Raw genomic sequence first — 12,930 nt, forward strand, 5'->3', positions numbered from 1 at the left:
CTTATTAACTATGCTTCTGCTCTCTTTTCAGACTGCCATGGCTAGTTTGACACCTGCAAGAGTGAAGGTGATTTTGGGGGAGGGCAACATCGAAAAGTTGACTCTTCCAAATGGCGTACCAGAGTCATTAGATGACCTTCTCAGCAACATAAAGACTACTTTTGGGTTAAAGGAACAACATCAGACTGCAATACATGGACAGAGATTTTGGCAATGACTTCTTTAATCTGAATTCTACTGCTGAACTTCAGGATTTGGGGACAATCAAGGTGATTCACCAACAAATAAGTCCACCTTTGCTCAGTGCTACTGAGAGCACATCATCTAATTGGCTTTCACTTGAGTCTGATGACTGTGATTCATTGACTGAATTATTCTCTCTTCACCTGAGTCTGTATCATCTCAAACAGCAGTGGCCAAAGGATTTTCCAGTTCCCAAATTTTCATATGACACAGAGCTGCAACTATCCATCCATCCATCCATCCATTTTCTAAGCCGCTTCACCGTCAGGGTCGCGGTGGGGGGTGAGCTGCAACTAGAGAAGGGAAATTCTGAGTACCATGTGAGCCACAAAATGCTGACTCTCAGCTCCAGAATCAAGTCTGGTAGCCTGAATAAACTAGCAGAACAAATTTACCAGTACAAGGCCTACCCAGAGGATGCACATTTCTTTATAGTTGCAGAAGCTTTAATCAAGAAGCACCCTTGTTTGAAAGAACTTGGCTCATTCAGGTAGCTATGGTTGGAAGCAGCGACTGAAGTACAAAATGGGAAAGTGCAGGGTTGTCCAGAGCTATCAGTAAATTCCCTGAAATCCAAAGCTGCTACAGATGCTTTCCCTGCTAAAAAAGTGAAGAGACCAAAACGAGCTGAAGCTAACTTTTATCCATCCTTCCCTGCTGGTGAGACTTTGGAGAAAGCCTTGAGAAACGGAGACTTGAACTTCTCACAGGGATCAGAATAAGGGCTCGCACATTTGCCTACAGAAGACAGGAGGTGGTGAACCAAGAACCCAGCATTAAAGACTTCAAGGAAAGATGGCCTGCACTGTTCCAACAGAAAAAGGTAATAATGGAACTCAAATGAAGTCTGTATCTGTTTTGTTACAATGAACTTTCATTAATTGTTGATGATTTGGTGTAGAAGTTAACAATGTACTTGTAAACTGGCTTACGGTTTCCATATTTGTTATACATTTTGGTTGATTGACATTTTAGCCATTGTGCAGGCATGCTTAAGTGTTTACTCTGTCTTTTGATTCAAGATATCCACTGTCATTTGTTTTTTGTTTTTTTTCTGTTAGATTAATGCAGAGTTCCAGAGGCTCATGGCCATTCATCTAGAGAAGTTCATGGCCCAGTTAGACATGCACTCAAGTGAGCTGATCAAAGTCATCCGTGCCAAAGGAGGAGCAACATGCCAAAAGACAAGTGACATCATGGATACTTTGGACAAGGTAGATCTGCATCATAAAAGGAGGCCTAGAGTTTCCTTGGTATTTGGCAGTGGTGTCAATTTTTCTCTATACTTATACATTAAAGGTGCCATAGAATGCATTTATTCAGCTTTTTAAATGGTTCTCTGATGTCTGCTAGAAGGTTCGGCTGATTAATGCCCAGATATGATTTTACATGCCCTTTTATAATCCTTAATGTGGTCCTAGTATGAAACAAGCCGTTTTTCCTTTTATGGTGAACTCGTTTATTAACTCTCTTCTGATCTGCTGATTGACAGTGAGACATTGTGATGATCACACAGAATAAATATGTCGAAAAAACCATAAGCCGGAAAATCTGAACCCCAACAACACAAAATTAAAGTTGTTACTCACTATGATGAAACTTTAAAGTTAAGGTCATCTGGCTTCAACAGTCAAAAAGGGGATAGAATCACACATCATGGCTGCTACCTACAGCTTGTGGCTGGGGTTGTGATGCTGATAAAGGTGAAACTACTCATCTCTTCAGTCTTTGATGTCAAACACTCAGCAAATCCTGGTCAGTACTGTCTACGGTCTGAGAATCTGCCTGGAGTGCAGTGTGCACAGCAAACAAACAGTTGTCCAGGATGTTGTTAAAGATGTGGGAGCTGAAGTTGGATTCCTTTTCACCAGCTTGTTTTACAGATTTTCTGTTCCACCTTGAATTTTAGTGCATTTAAGGTGGAATTGAGCATTTAATTAAAAAGCTGGTGAATAGGGAGCCATCTTCAGCCTCATTTAAAAACACCACCTATCGTGCACTCTGATGTTTTTTTGGGGAAAGGTATGAAAAGTATTGACATCCGCTTCATAGCCTGGAAAGGTACATTTCTGTATGTATAGTCTGCCATTGCTGTTGTTCCATTGCCATAGTTTCTGCTAGGCTGGAATGTGAGCTGGCATATGTAAATTTTGGGGAGTTAAGACTTACAGGATTTTCAAAGGACTTTAACTGTCCACTTTTGTAAATACAGGATAGGTATATGAAGGAGGAGCCAACAGTGTTAGAGGTTCACAATGTATATCTTCAACTATGCCAATGTAAATGATGTAAATGGAGTTTTCCACTGTATGGCACCTTTAACATGGACATACCTATAGTGACTGTGTTTCTATATGTAGAGCATGGTTTCAGACAACTTAAAACTTACACCATTGAGCTCCTTTTATTGAGCTCTCATACTCCTTTTTTAGTGAAAATCTAGCACCATAATGTCCGCCTTTTTTTTTTTTAAACAAAAGGAAATGTAGGAGTTTAGCTGTTATATTAATGATGTATGTCTTCAGTGGGTTTGGCAAAACAAAATTAATCAAGATTATGTTGTCCTAGACCGAAGACATTCATGTTCGGAGAGAGTGTGTCCTGAAGGCTCTCATCTTCTTCCTCTGAGAAAATGCAGATGACCTGATCAAGGAATATACTGTAAGTCTCAACTGTAATATTCACATCAGCACATCTTGTCAAAGGGACACACAGTAGCCTAATAGGGCTGATGAATAATTTTAGAAGGACATTTTATCAATATCACAATAATACTGATAACTGATTGTTTTGGTCACTGTAGTGGTTAAATTTTCATACTCTTTAATCTCTAGTGCACAGTTACTACATAATCGCACAAAGTGATGTCAGTGATGTTTTGTGTTTGTGTCATGTACCCTTCTGTAGGACGATTATGCTCAGAGGGACCTAGAGCAGCTAACCATGGCAGTGTGTGCCATTCGCAGGGAGGGGGAAGGGCTGCGGGAGCCACCTGAAGACATTGGCATTGTCATTGAGGGCGTGGAAGTGTTGCATGAACTGACCTCATTCGCCTCAGCTTGTGCCTTGCTTCTAGGTTTGATATATGTACTCAACCTAGCTTATCCCAAACCTCTTCGTTTCACTTTTGAAGTGCTTCAGAAAATCATCATGCAGCTTGACCAGCATAAGATGTCCCCCAAAGTTCAAAATCTGTATGGCAGACTTCAAAGCTTGCAGTAACAACACAATGAGACACAGTTTTTGTTTGAAGCATGTAGACATTCAGCTGCTTTCAGATATTGGTCATTTGTATTCTTCAAGAGACTTGAGTATAAACATGCTATATTCCTCAAACCACAATTTGCAGTGATACACTGATTTGCAACAGTGTTTTTTGTAAGAGCAGCCATTTTTCCTTTGATGTGTTCCTAAAATCAGTTAGTGGTGGCAGAGTAGCATGGAAGATTAGGTAGCTTGATTTTCTGCTGATTTTCTTGATTACTCATTTAGTATGAAATATCAAATCATGATGAAAAATTTCCATTCACATTTGAGAAGCTAAAATCATTTGGTTACAAATGGATGGGGGTGGGTGTGGTTACATCAATATAAAATATTTTTAAGTAAAATTTGCTACTATTTGAGGATTAAACAGCTAACATCACTTTGCTTTGTTGACATGTTGGGTTAAAACCATGTTGGTTTCATTGCTTTGACTTTTCAGCATTACAGATATTATGTTCTTAAACTTGAATGGTAGTTAAGATCAGTCATATCCTAAAGTTTATAGATACTTAGAGGGAGGGGAATGGAGGAATGTTTCAAAGTTGAGATCAGATCAATTTTCTGACTTTAACATATTTTTAATTAATGGTTGTTTCAGCAATCCCAAGGCCTAGATCATCTTCATGACTTGATGTCAACTGTAAAATCTATGACTTTCAGAAAGGACAGAAGGAGAAGGAGCCAAAGAAATTTGTTTGGGTTGCATATGCAAAAATCTGTTACTTTTAAAAAAGAGTACATTTAAAACACATCACATCCACACAGGACAGGACATAATTAACAGATCTGTTTATATTTGTTTGTACACATATAAGCATATTTTATGTATCTTGTATTTTTACTATGTACATATTTTACTGCACTGGATTCATAAAATAAAACTATAATGAAATCAAACATGAATAGCATGGCAGGCAATTTGTCTCTGCCCTTTTCTCCTTGTTGTCTTTGCATATATTCCCCAGCATGGTTTGCTCTGCTGCATGGAGATGCTTCAATCGATTGGAGAAAGAAGTAAAAATGTTTGGTTTCTTTACTGACACAGAGAGAGGAAAGAAGGAAGATTGTCAGCAGGAGCCATTACTAAATTACTTACCACCACAAAAGATTACAACAATAATGTTTTGTTTATTAAAAATAATGAGCAGGCAAAGAATTGCAAGATGTGTGTCTGTGTGCTTCTGTCTTAAACCAGGGCTTCATGTCTGTAGCCTTCTTTAGACACAGGCGGTCTGTCATAGCGATCTAATTAACACAGCCATCCAGCGCTTAACGCTACTGTGCAAGCAAGGTTAGCTATACTTAACCTGATACTAGCTACCATTACATGTCAAGGTATTTGACAGAGCGTGGTTTCACGGCTGAACCTGATGTAATGTTTCCATTCAGCTTGAGTTCTACGTGCTGATTTTAAACGACAGTTGTGGGTGGGAGGAAGGCGACTGGTGCCTGTATCAAAGAGAACAACAGGGTAGAAGTCACTCGTAGAAATAATCGTCATTATTTCATTCTCAAAATAGCAGCTAAGAAGAAATGGGCTCTGCAGTGGAATTATCTATGCATTGTTTGGCTTCACAATACCAGCAGTACAAAATGGGACTATTTACGGCCTAGCGCTGTTGGGGTTTTGCTATTTGGTAAGGCATTTTCTCCTAGCGAGCGAGCTCAGAGTGTGAATGAGGACAGAGGTTGAATCAGTTAGTTTGGTAGCTAATACATTAGTCTAGTGAGCTAAATGGCTAAACATTAGTGAGCTAACTCGTGTGGATGAGGATGATGGCTCATCCCTCAGTGTGTCCCAATTCAGGGGCTGGATCCTTTTAAGGATGCGGTCTATGAAGGTGTGTCCTTTGAAGGCTGCTTATATCCTCTAAAGCTGATCCAAAATGAGATGGTCTGCCCTACAGCGTATTTTCTGTTTGCATCACAGCACCTCTGTTCCCGCCCTTACCGTTACGCCCCCAAGCAACTCTCTTGTCAAGCTCTTTTAATGTTCTGTAAAGATGGAACCAGAAACTTTGGTTTTCTTTTTCTTCTTAGAACGGACAGCTAAATAGCACAAGAGCACAATTATTAAAGTAATAAAAGCTACTGAGAGCAGTCCATGCAACCTACACTAATCAGAGGTGAAGTACACAAATCATGTACTTGAGTTAAAGTAAAGATACCCAAGGTAAAATATTACTCCAGTAAAAGTAGAAGTCCTTACTCTAGACCTCAACTTGAGCAAAAGTACAAAAGTATTTGCCTTCAAATGTACTTAAGTATTGAAAGTAAAGGTACTAAAATATTAATAATGACTGTAATGTCCTGTTATCATTTTTATAACAAGACTAGCTTCCTGAACTCATTTTAGGTGAAAATACTCCAGTGTCACTAATAGTGATAAACCAGTCTTTTAACAGAATGTCATTAATTAGTGCCGCTGATGTCTATTAAAATGATCATAATCACAACAGTTTCCATCAGGGAGAACCGAGTGGCTCTGAAATCACTTTTACACACAAGCAAAGTTTCAGTTTAAGATTACTTTGTAAATTAGTTACAAGCTGAAAGAAAAACTTGCTTTAAACTCAGGATCACAAAGAAGTTTTCCTTTACTATATTGATCTGTAGGTCTCTGTTCATAAACATAAACTAACCAAAACTAATTTACTATAAAATGAAAGTGTTTGTATGAATTCAGAAAAAAAGAAACATGCCAGTCACGACTGCATATGTGTACATATTTCTATATTGTGGTCTATTTACACAAAGTTAGGTTAGTTCATCATTTAGGTCAACGTATGTGCTCCCAAATTTTTTTACGCTCCTGCACTGATGTTGAACCGTGTACTGCACTGGCTTGGTGTGACCAACAGGTCAAAACAAGCTCAGAACAAAGTGACCGCTGTGCCCTGATTGGTGTTCTTGCTTTGCACTTTCTGTTTTGACATGTTACATTTTTACACACACAAAAACCAAAAGGAACGACAGATTTCTCAAAATGTAGTGGAGTAAAAAGTCAGATATTTGACTTTGAAATGTAGTGGAGTGAAAGTAAAAAGTCGCCCAAAATGGAAATACTTAAGTAAAGTAAAGATACACGAAGAAACTACTTAAGTACAGTAACGAATTACATTTACTTAGTTACTGTCCACCACTGACACTAATATATGTCTAATGATATAACAAAATAAATTTGATGAAAATAGGTTGAGCAATAAGGAAGTCGTGGCTGATTTAACCCTGAGACTCATCTCTCAATACATGTGAATTTGTTTACAAGAGGATCTTGACTGCTCCAAAATTGCAGATGTGCAGACGTATCACACCAGATAAAGAACAACAGGCAATGTGGCATCTAGATATGTATTTATAGTGTAGATGAGGATGGTGGTGTTTCAAATGTGGTTCTGTAGTTATTTCTTTAGGTACACAGTACATCTACGACATGCTGGAGTTGTGACAATGATTATTTGTCTAATTTCAAATGGACAAATGGTGAGAAACATATTTACTGATTAAAGCAAGTGCAAGTCGGGGAGCTTTCAGCATCCCAAAGTGATGTGGGATACTTGTTTAAAGTAAAATGTTAATTTTTCATACCAAAATACTTTATCTTCATGTAACATAACATAATTATACTATAACACAATTTTAGTTTAACTTATCCTATGTAATTAATTACTAAATTATCATCATCATCATCATCATCGTCGTCGTCGTCGTTAACTGCTCAGTCCAGATAGGGTCACAGTAGCAGTTAAGAGAGCAGAGAATCCCAGACTACCCTGTCCCCTGCAACTTCCTCTAGGACGACCCCAGGGCCCTATCCCGGTAGGCCGTGCCCGGTACACCCCCACCGGGAGGCATCCAGGGGGCATCCGAATCAGATGCCTGAACCACCTCAGTTGGCTCCTCTCAATGCAGAGGAGTAGCGGCTCTACTTCAAGCTCCTCCCGGATGGCCGAGCTCCTCAACCTATCAAATAGTGTGTAGCCTGCCACCCTGTGAAGAAAACTCATTTCCGCCGCTTGTATTCGCAATCTCATTCTTTCGGTCATTACCCACAGCTCATGACCACAGGTGAGGGTCGGGATGTAGACCAACCGGTAAACAGAGAGCTTTGCCTTATGGCTCAGCTCCCTCTTCACCACTACAGTCCAGTACAGTGACCGCATTATTGCTGCCACCTGTCCCAATCTCATGATCCCTCTTCCCATCACTCCTGAACAAGACCCCAAGGTACTTAAACTCCTCCACCTGGGGCAAGTCCTTTCCAACTTATTTGGAGTGGGCATGCCATCCTTTTCCGGGCTAAGACCATGGACTCAGATTTGGAGGTGTTGATCTGCATACCAACCGCTTCACACTCAGCTGCAAACCACTCCAGTGAGCACTGGAGGCAACCATATGATTCAACCAAAAGAACAACATCATCTGCAAACAGTAGAGATGCAACCCTCCGGCCTCCACACATAATGAACCTCCTGGCTGTGGTTTGTGTTTGGGGATTTAACCTTTAGTCTCCCACTGCTGACATATATGCAGTGAAATCTTCAGTGCTGAAGCCCATGTTTACAGAACATGTGTTGCTTTGATTGTATCCTACAACTTTTATAAGGTCTATAACTTGTATGCATTTAAGAGTTGTTTGTTTTTGAGTTAATGAGTTGTTTCATTTTATATTGAGTTATTTTATTTGGATACAAAGTTGCACTAAGTGTGAAACACAGGCCAAGTTGAGCTCAGTTATAGTGGAGTTTCGTTCACTGTAGGTCGGGTGGAGCTCAGTGATGTGGCACTCAGTCTACAGCCTAAATAGTTGCTGGCGAAAGTGGCTAAAGTTCATTACTGAACCAGACTCACCAGCCTCGTCTACCTGAGAGTGACCACAATAACAGCAGCATGATATTCCTCCCCTTCAACACTGCTAGATCTCATAGATTATTAATACTACAAGTAATACTTTACTAAAGAAGAACAGCATCACACAGTCTATTTCATACAAGAAAGGAGAGAACACTGTGTGATAGACTGGTTCTCCTGTCAGGGAGAGGAGTTGAGGAGGAGCTCATTCAAGCTGTTTTTGTTTATCTGCTGACAATTTATTTTACTAGAACACGTCTAAAGCAACTAACAGAACTGCTGTACTGCTTTGTGACACAAGTATTTACAGTGATTTAGAGCTCAAAAACAGGTTAGTCCTATAACAGAGGTGAATCCATCCATCCATCCATTTTCTAAGCCGCTTCTCCGTCAGGGTCACGGGGGGGAGCTGGAGCCTATCCCAGCAGTCTTCGGGCGGAAGGCAGGATACACCCTGGACAGGTCGCCAGTCCATCGCAGGGCAGACACACAGACACAGACAGTCACTCACACACTCACACCTAGGGACAATTTAGGACACCCAATTGGCCTGACTGCATGTCTTTGGACTGTGGGAGGAAACCGGAGAACCCGGAGGAAACCCACGCAGACACGGGGAGAACATGCAAACTCCACACAGAGAGGACCCTGGCCGCCCGGCCGGGGAATCGAACCCAGGCCCTCCTTGCTGTGAGGCGACAGCGCTACCCACCACGCCACCGTGCCGCCCCAGAGGTGAATCCACTAATCTGAAATAATAGAACTGGCTTCACCTTGAATTGAGTAATTCTATAACCTAAAAATAAGTCAGCTAGTTTGCACTGAAGTCTCTGCAGTGTGTCTGTTACTGAATAAAAAGCCTTAGTTTGTAATAAGTCTGGGATTTTAAGGGATTAAAGATGGAAGGAGAGAAGGTGGTTCTTCAGATGTGGACACACCTGTCTTCTTATTCTGTGCTCTCTGTTTTTCCTCTCAGCTACATCCAGTAAGTTAAATCACGGTTTCTCAGACATCATTAGTGTGTGTGATATGTAGTTCTAGTTACAGGGTCTCAAACACATTGGAGGTGCAGTTTTCTCACAGCTGTGATAGATGTCAGATGGTAGACCTCAGAGAGAGTCAGAAGGTGGAGCTGTGAGCTTAAGTCATGAAGAAAGTGTTACAGAAGACATATTGCTGTCATTTAAGATGAAGATATCCAACATGTTCTTCTGTGCTTTCCTGATTCTCTCAGTATTAACAGGTAAGAGATGTTTTTAAGTCATGTTTGAATTAATTTCATCATCAGAAATTCTTGACATTCGCGTTTCCATTTTCTTTGCTAACAGGTGACTCTTTTGAAAATGTGATAACATCTCATGGATCTGTTAAACATGCCAGAGATGGTGAGACTGTTACTCTCTCCTGCAACTACAGTGTTACTCCATATGGCTTGTTTTGGTATCGTCAATATTCCAGATCCAAACCAGAATACCTCCTCTCCACCACTGAATCTGGAGGAAGTGTTAAAGCTGATCCAACTGCACCGTTTTCTGCTACAGTTGATAAAAGTCAGAGCAACAAAATTCTGAGCCTGGAGATCTCCTCTGCTGCAGTATCAGACTCTGCACTCTACTACTGTGCCCTGACGCCCACAGTGACAGGAAACCCAGCTACACTGTACAAAAACCTGTGTAGATGTAGCAGTTCAGCTCAGATTACATGTAGTCTACAGACTATAAAAAAAGCTTGAATGCTTTAAAACAGAAGAAGAAGATACTAAGGACATACTGTTATTTATTAAACAGTTTATCCCCAGTGAATAAAAAATATTGTGAAAGTATATAGGAGATGTGCAGATAAGCCAGCCACCACAAGGTGGCAGCACTAAAATGTTTCTTCATCTCAATTCCTCTCCAGAACGCAGAACTTTAACATTCCTGCAGTGTCAGAATAAAAACAACCATGAAGAGGGAAGACGATTTTGGTTCTTTCTTATGCTGGAAACAATTTCAAATGAAACAACTTCGTAAGTTTCTTGGTAAGAACTGATCATTCTAATCATCCAGCAATGATGCTCTTAAGCTCACCCTGAACAGACTCCATGTTGGTGAAGGACATAATAAATCTGGCTCTAGCAGGAACAGATTTAAAGCACATTATGGTTCTTCAAAAAGCTTATCATCACTGATGATCCACAAGCTGCCTGTCTCTGTAGTGCAATACTGTGTGTAAACTCTGCTGTGAATGACAGTCAGACACACAAATGCTATTCACAAACCTCAAACTCTGAAACTCTCATGTCTACAGGTGAAGTAACTGATATTACTGAGAAAAAGAGTTTTAGTATCATTTAATCACATTTACTAAAGATCTTGGAATAAACAAATGAATTGGAACTACTTATTTTAAATTAAATTAATTATTCTGTTTAATATTAGTCTCCATCACATTCTCATCATTATAGTGATTAAAACACTCAGGTATGAATGTGACTTCCTAATTCTTAAGATTACAATAAACCAAAATGACCTTTTATTATTATTATTATTATTATTATTATTATTATTATTATTATTATTATTATTATTATTATTATTATTATTATTATATTCACACCACAGCACTGAGACGGCTCTAGTTAAGATAACTAATGATCTTCTTGCCTCAGATCAAGGCTAATCTCTCTTAGTGCTACTTGACCTTTGCTACTCAACTGTACATATCAGCCAAGCCTGATGACAAATACAGGCTAAAGAAAATGGAGGACTGTGTAAAAGACGTGAAACGCTGGATGTCACGTAACTTCCTCCTATTAAACAGTAACAAAACAGAGGTTCTCCTTCTGGGTCCAAAATTAGCAAGAAGTAAATTACCAGATTTAATCTTAAATCTCGCCGACTTTCCAGCCACACCTGGCTCAGCAGCAAAAAATCTCGGCGTTATAATAGATTCAGATTTATCATTCGATCAACACATAGGCAACATCACTAGGACAGCTTTTCTACATCTTCGCAACATTGCCAAGATAAGAAATGCCCTATCCCTGCGTGATGCAGAAACACTAGTACATGCCTTTATTACTTCTAGGCTAGACTACTGTAACGCGCTACTGTCAGGATGCACAAGCAGGAGTTTAAACAAACTCCAACTAGTCCAAAACGCCGCAGCCAGGGTCCTCACTAAAACTAGAAAATTGATCATATCAGTCCAGTGCTATCATCACTTCATTGGCTGCCTATTAAATTCTGTATTGATTATAAAATCCTTTTATTGACTTATAAAGCCCTACATGGTCTTGCTCCCGAGTACTTACAAGACCTTATTTCTCATTATGAGCCATCAGGACCACTCAGATCACAGAGTGCTGCCTTATTAATAATCCCCAGAATTCAGAAGGTTTCAGCTGGGGGAAGAGCTTTTTCTTATAAAGCCCCCAAACTCTGGAATGATCTTCCAGAAACTGTTCGGGACTCAGACACAGTCTCAATCTTTAAGACTAGGCTGAAAACTCACTTGTTCAGTTTAGCTTTTGGTAGGTAATGTTCCCCCTTAGATAAAGGCAGCAGATCCAGGGGTCCATGGACACAGGGAATTATAGTAAACCGAGACACAGTTTGTGTCCTTCTGGTCTTCTCCTTTTAGCTGAGCTGTCATAATCAGATCTGCCGGAGTCGTTAGCCACACTCTGTAAATGTTTACATCCCCTGTTTATGTACAAACACATAGAATAAAATTAATTCCATCTCCCTGCTTTCTTTCCGATCAATACAATCACATGTCAGCCGGACACTGAAGGACGACCTACTGCCGAGCAGTTGGTGCATAAATTTAATGTACATGACACAAAGGCCCAAAACAAGAAACAAGCAGCATTGTACAAATACTCCTTATTTCTGAAAAATTACTCCAATACTCATTCTTAAATAACCATAAAAAATAGATTACATTTCATAGTTTTATACATAATTGTGTATCTGTATACAATACAATAATTGTAAACAGTACATGTAACAGTGTATTATTAGTCAGAATGAAGCTGATAACTGCTTGTGTGCTATATGCTGGTTTGATACATTGTGACTGATGTTTTTTGACTGAAATAGTTTTAATGAGTTACATCTAATTTTACATAATGGAAAACACACTGAGGGTGACGTGCAGGCCGATTTGAGCTCAGTCATGGTCAGGTTGAATTTAGTCAGTCCTGGCATAAAAAGATATTTTTATCAAAATCCATACATGTATGAGTGAGTCTTCTGCTCTACATAAGCTCATTATCACAAATAGACTGGGGCAAATAACAGTTTACTTTCACATAAAACACTTTCTACAAATCTGTGTATTCTTAAATGACTTACCACCAGATTATACAACACTCTAGCAGAGAGTGGCACTCTAGTCTTTTTACCTAAAAGGAGCAGCTGAGCCTTTCTTGTAGTATCATTTTGAAGAACAAACTCAGGACTCTCTTGCAGTCATTTTGTCTCCTTGAAGATCAGTCATGATGTTGTTCTGTGTCTTGCTGATACTTGCTCAGTTCAAAGGTGAATAATTTAGCAGTGCATTTATACTAAGTAAGTGTTTTAC

General features: G+C 39.6%; 1 long non-coding RNA gene and 1 gene segment (V, D, J or C); both read left to right on the forward strand.

Annotated features, from left to right (window-relative positions):
• The first annotated feature begins 645 nt into the window (after nt 1-645).
• LOC108416376 lies at nt 646-3,471 on the forward strand. Its single transcript, XR_001857189.2, has 4 exons — nt 646-1,066; nt 1,305-1,457; nt 2,812-2,904; nt 3,151-3,471. It is a non-coding gene; the product is annotated as an uncharacterized LOC108416376 (long non-coding RNA).
• A 6,054-nt stretch (nt 3,472-9,525) lies between these two features.
• On the forward strand, nt 9,526-9,985 carry LOC119262961 (the record flags this gene model as incomplete). The annotated part of the segment is given in 2 exon segments: nt 9,526-9,604; nt 9,690-9,985. Coding segments are annotated over 2 exon segments (351 nt in total), but the record flags the coding sequence as incomplete, so codon positions are not given.
• Between the last annotated feature and the right edge of the window lie 2,945 nt (nt 9,986-12,930).

Source organism: Pygocentrus nattereri, unplaced genomic scaffold (assembly GCF_015220715.1).
Source record: "Pygocentrus nattereri isolate fPygNat1 unplaced genomic scaffold, fPygNat1.pri scaffold_113_arrow_ctg1, whole genome shotgun sequence".
NCBI classification, from domain to species: Eukaryota; Metazoa; Chordata; class Actinopteri; order Characiformes; family Serrasalmidae; genus Pygocentrus; species Pygocentrus nattereri.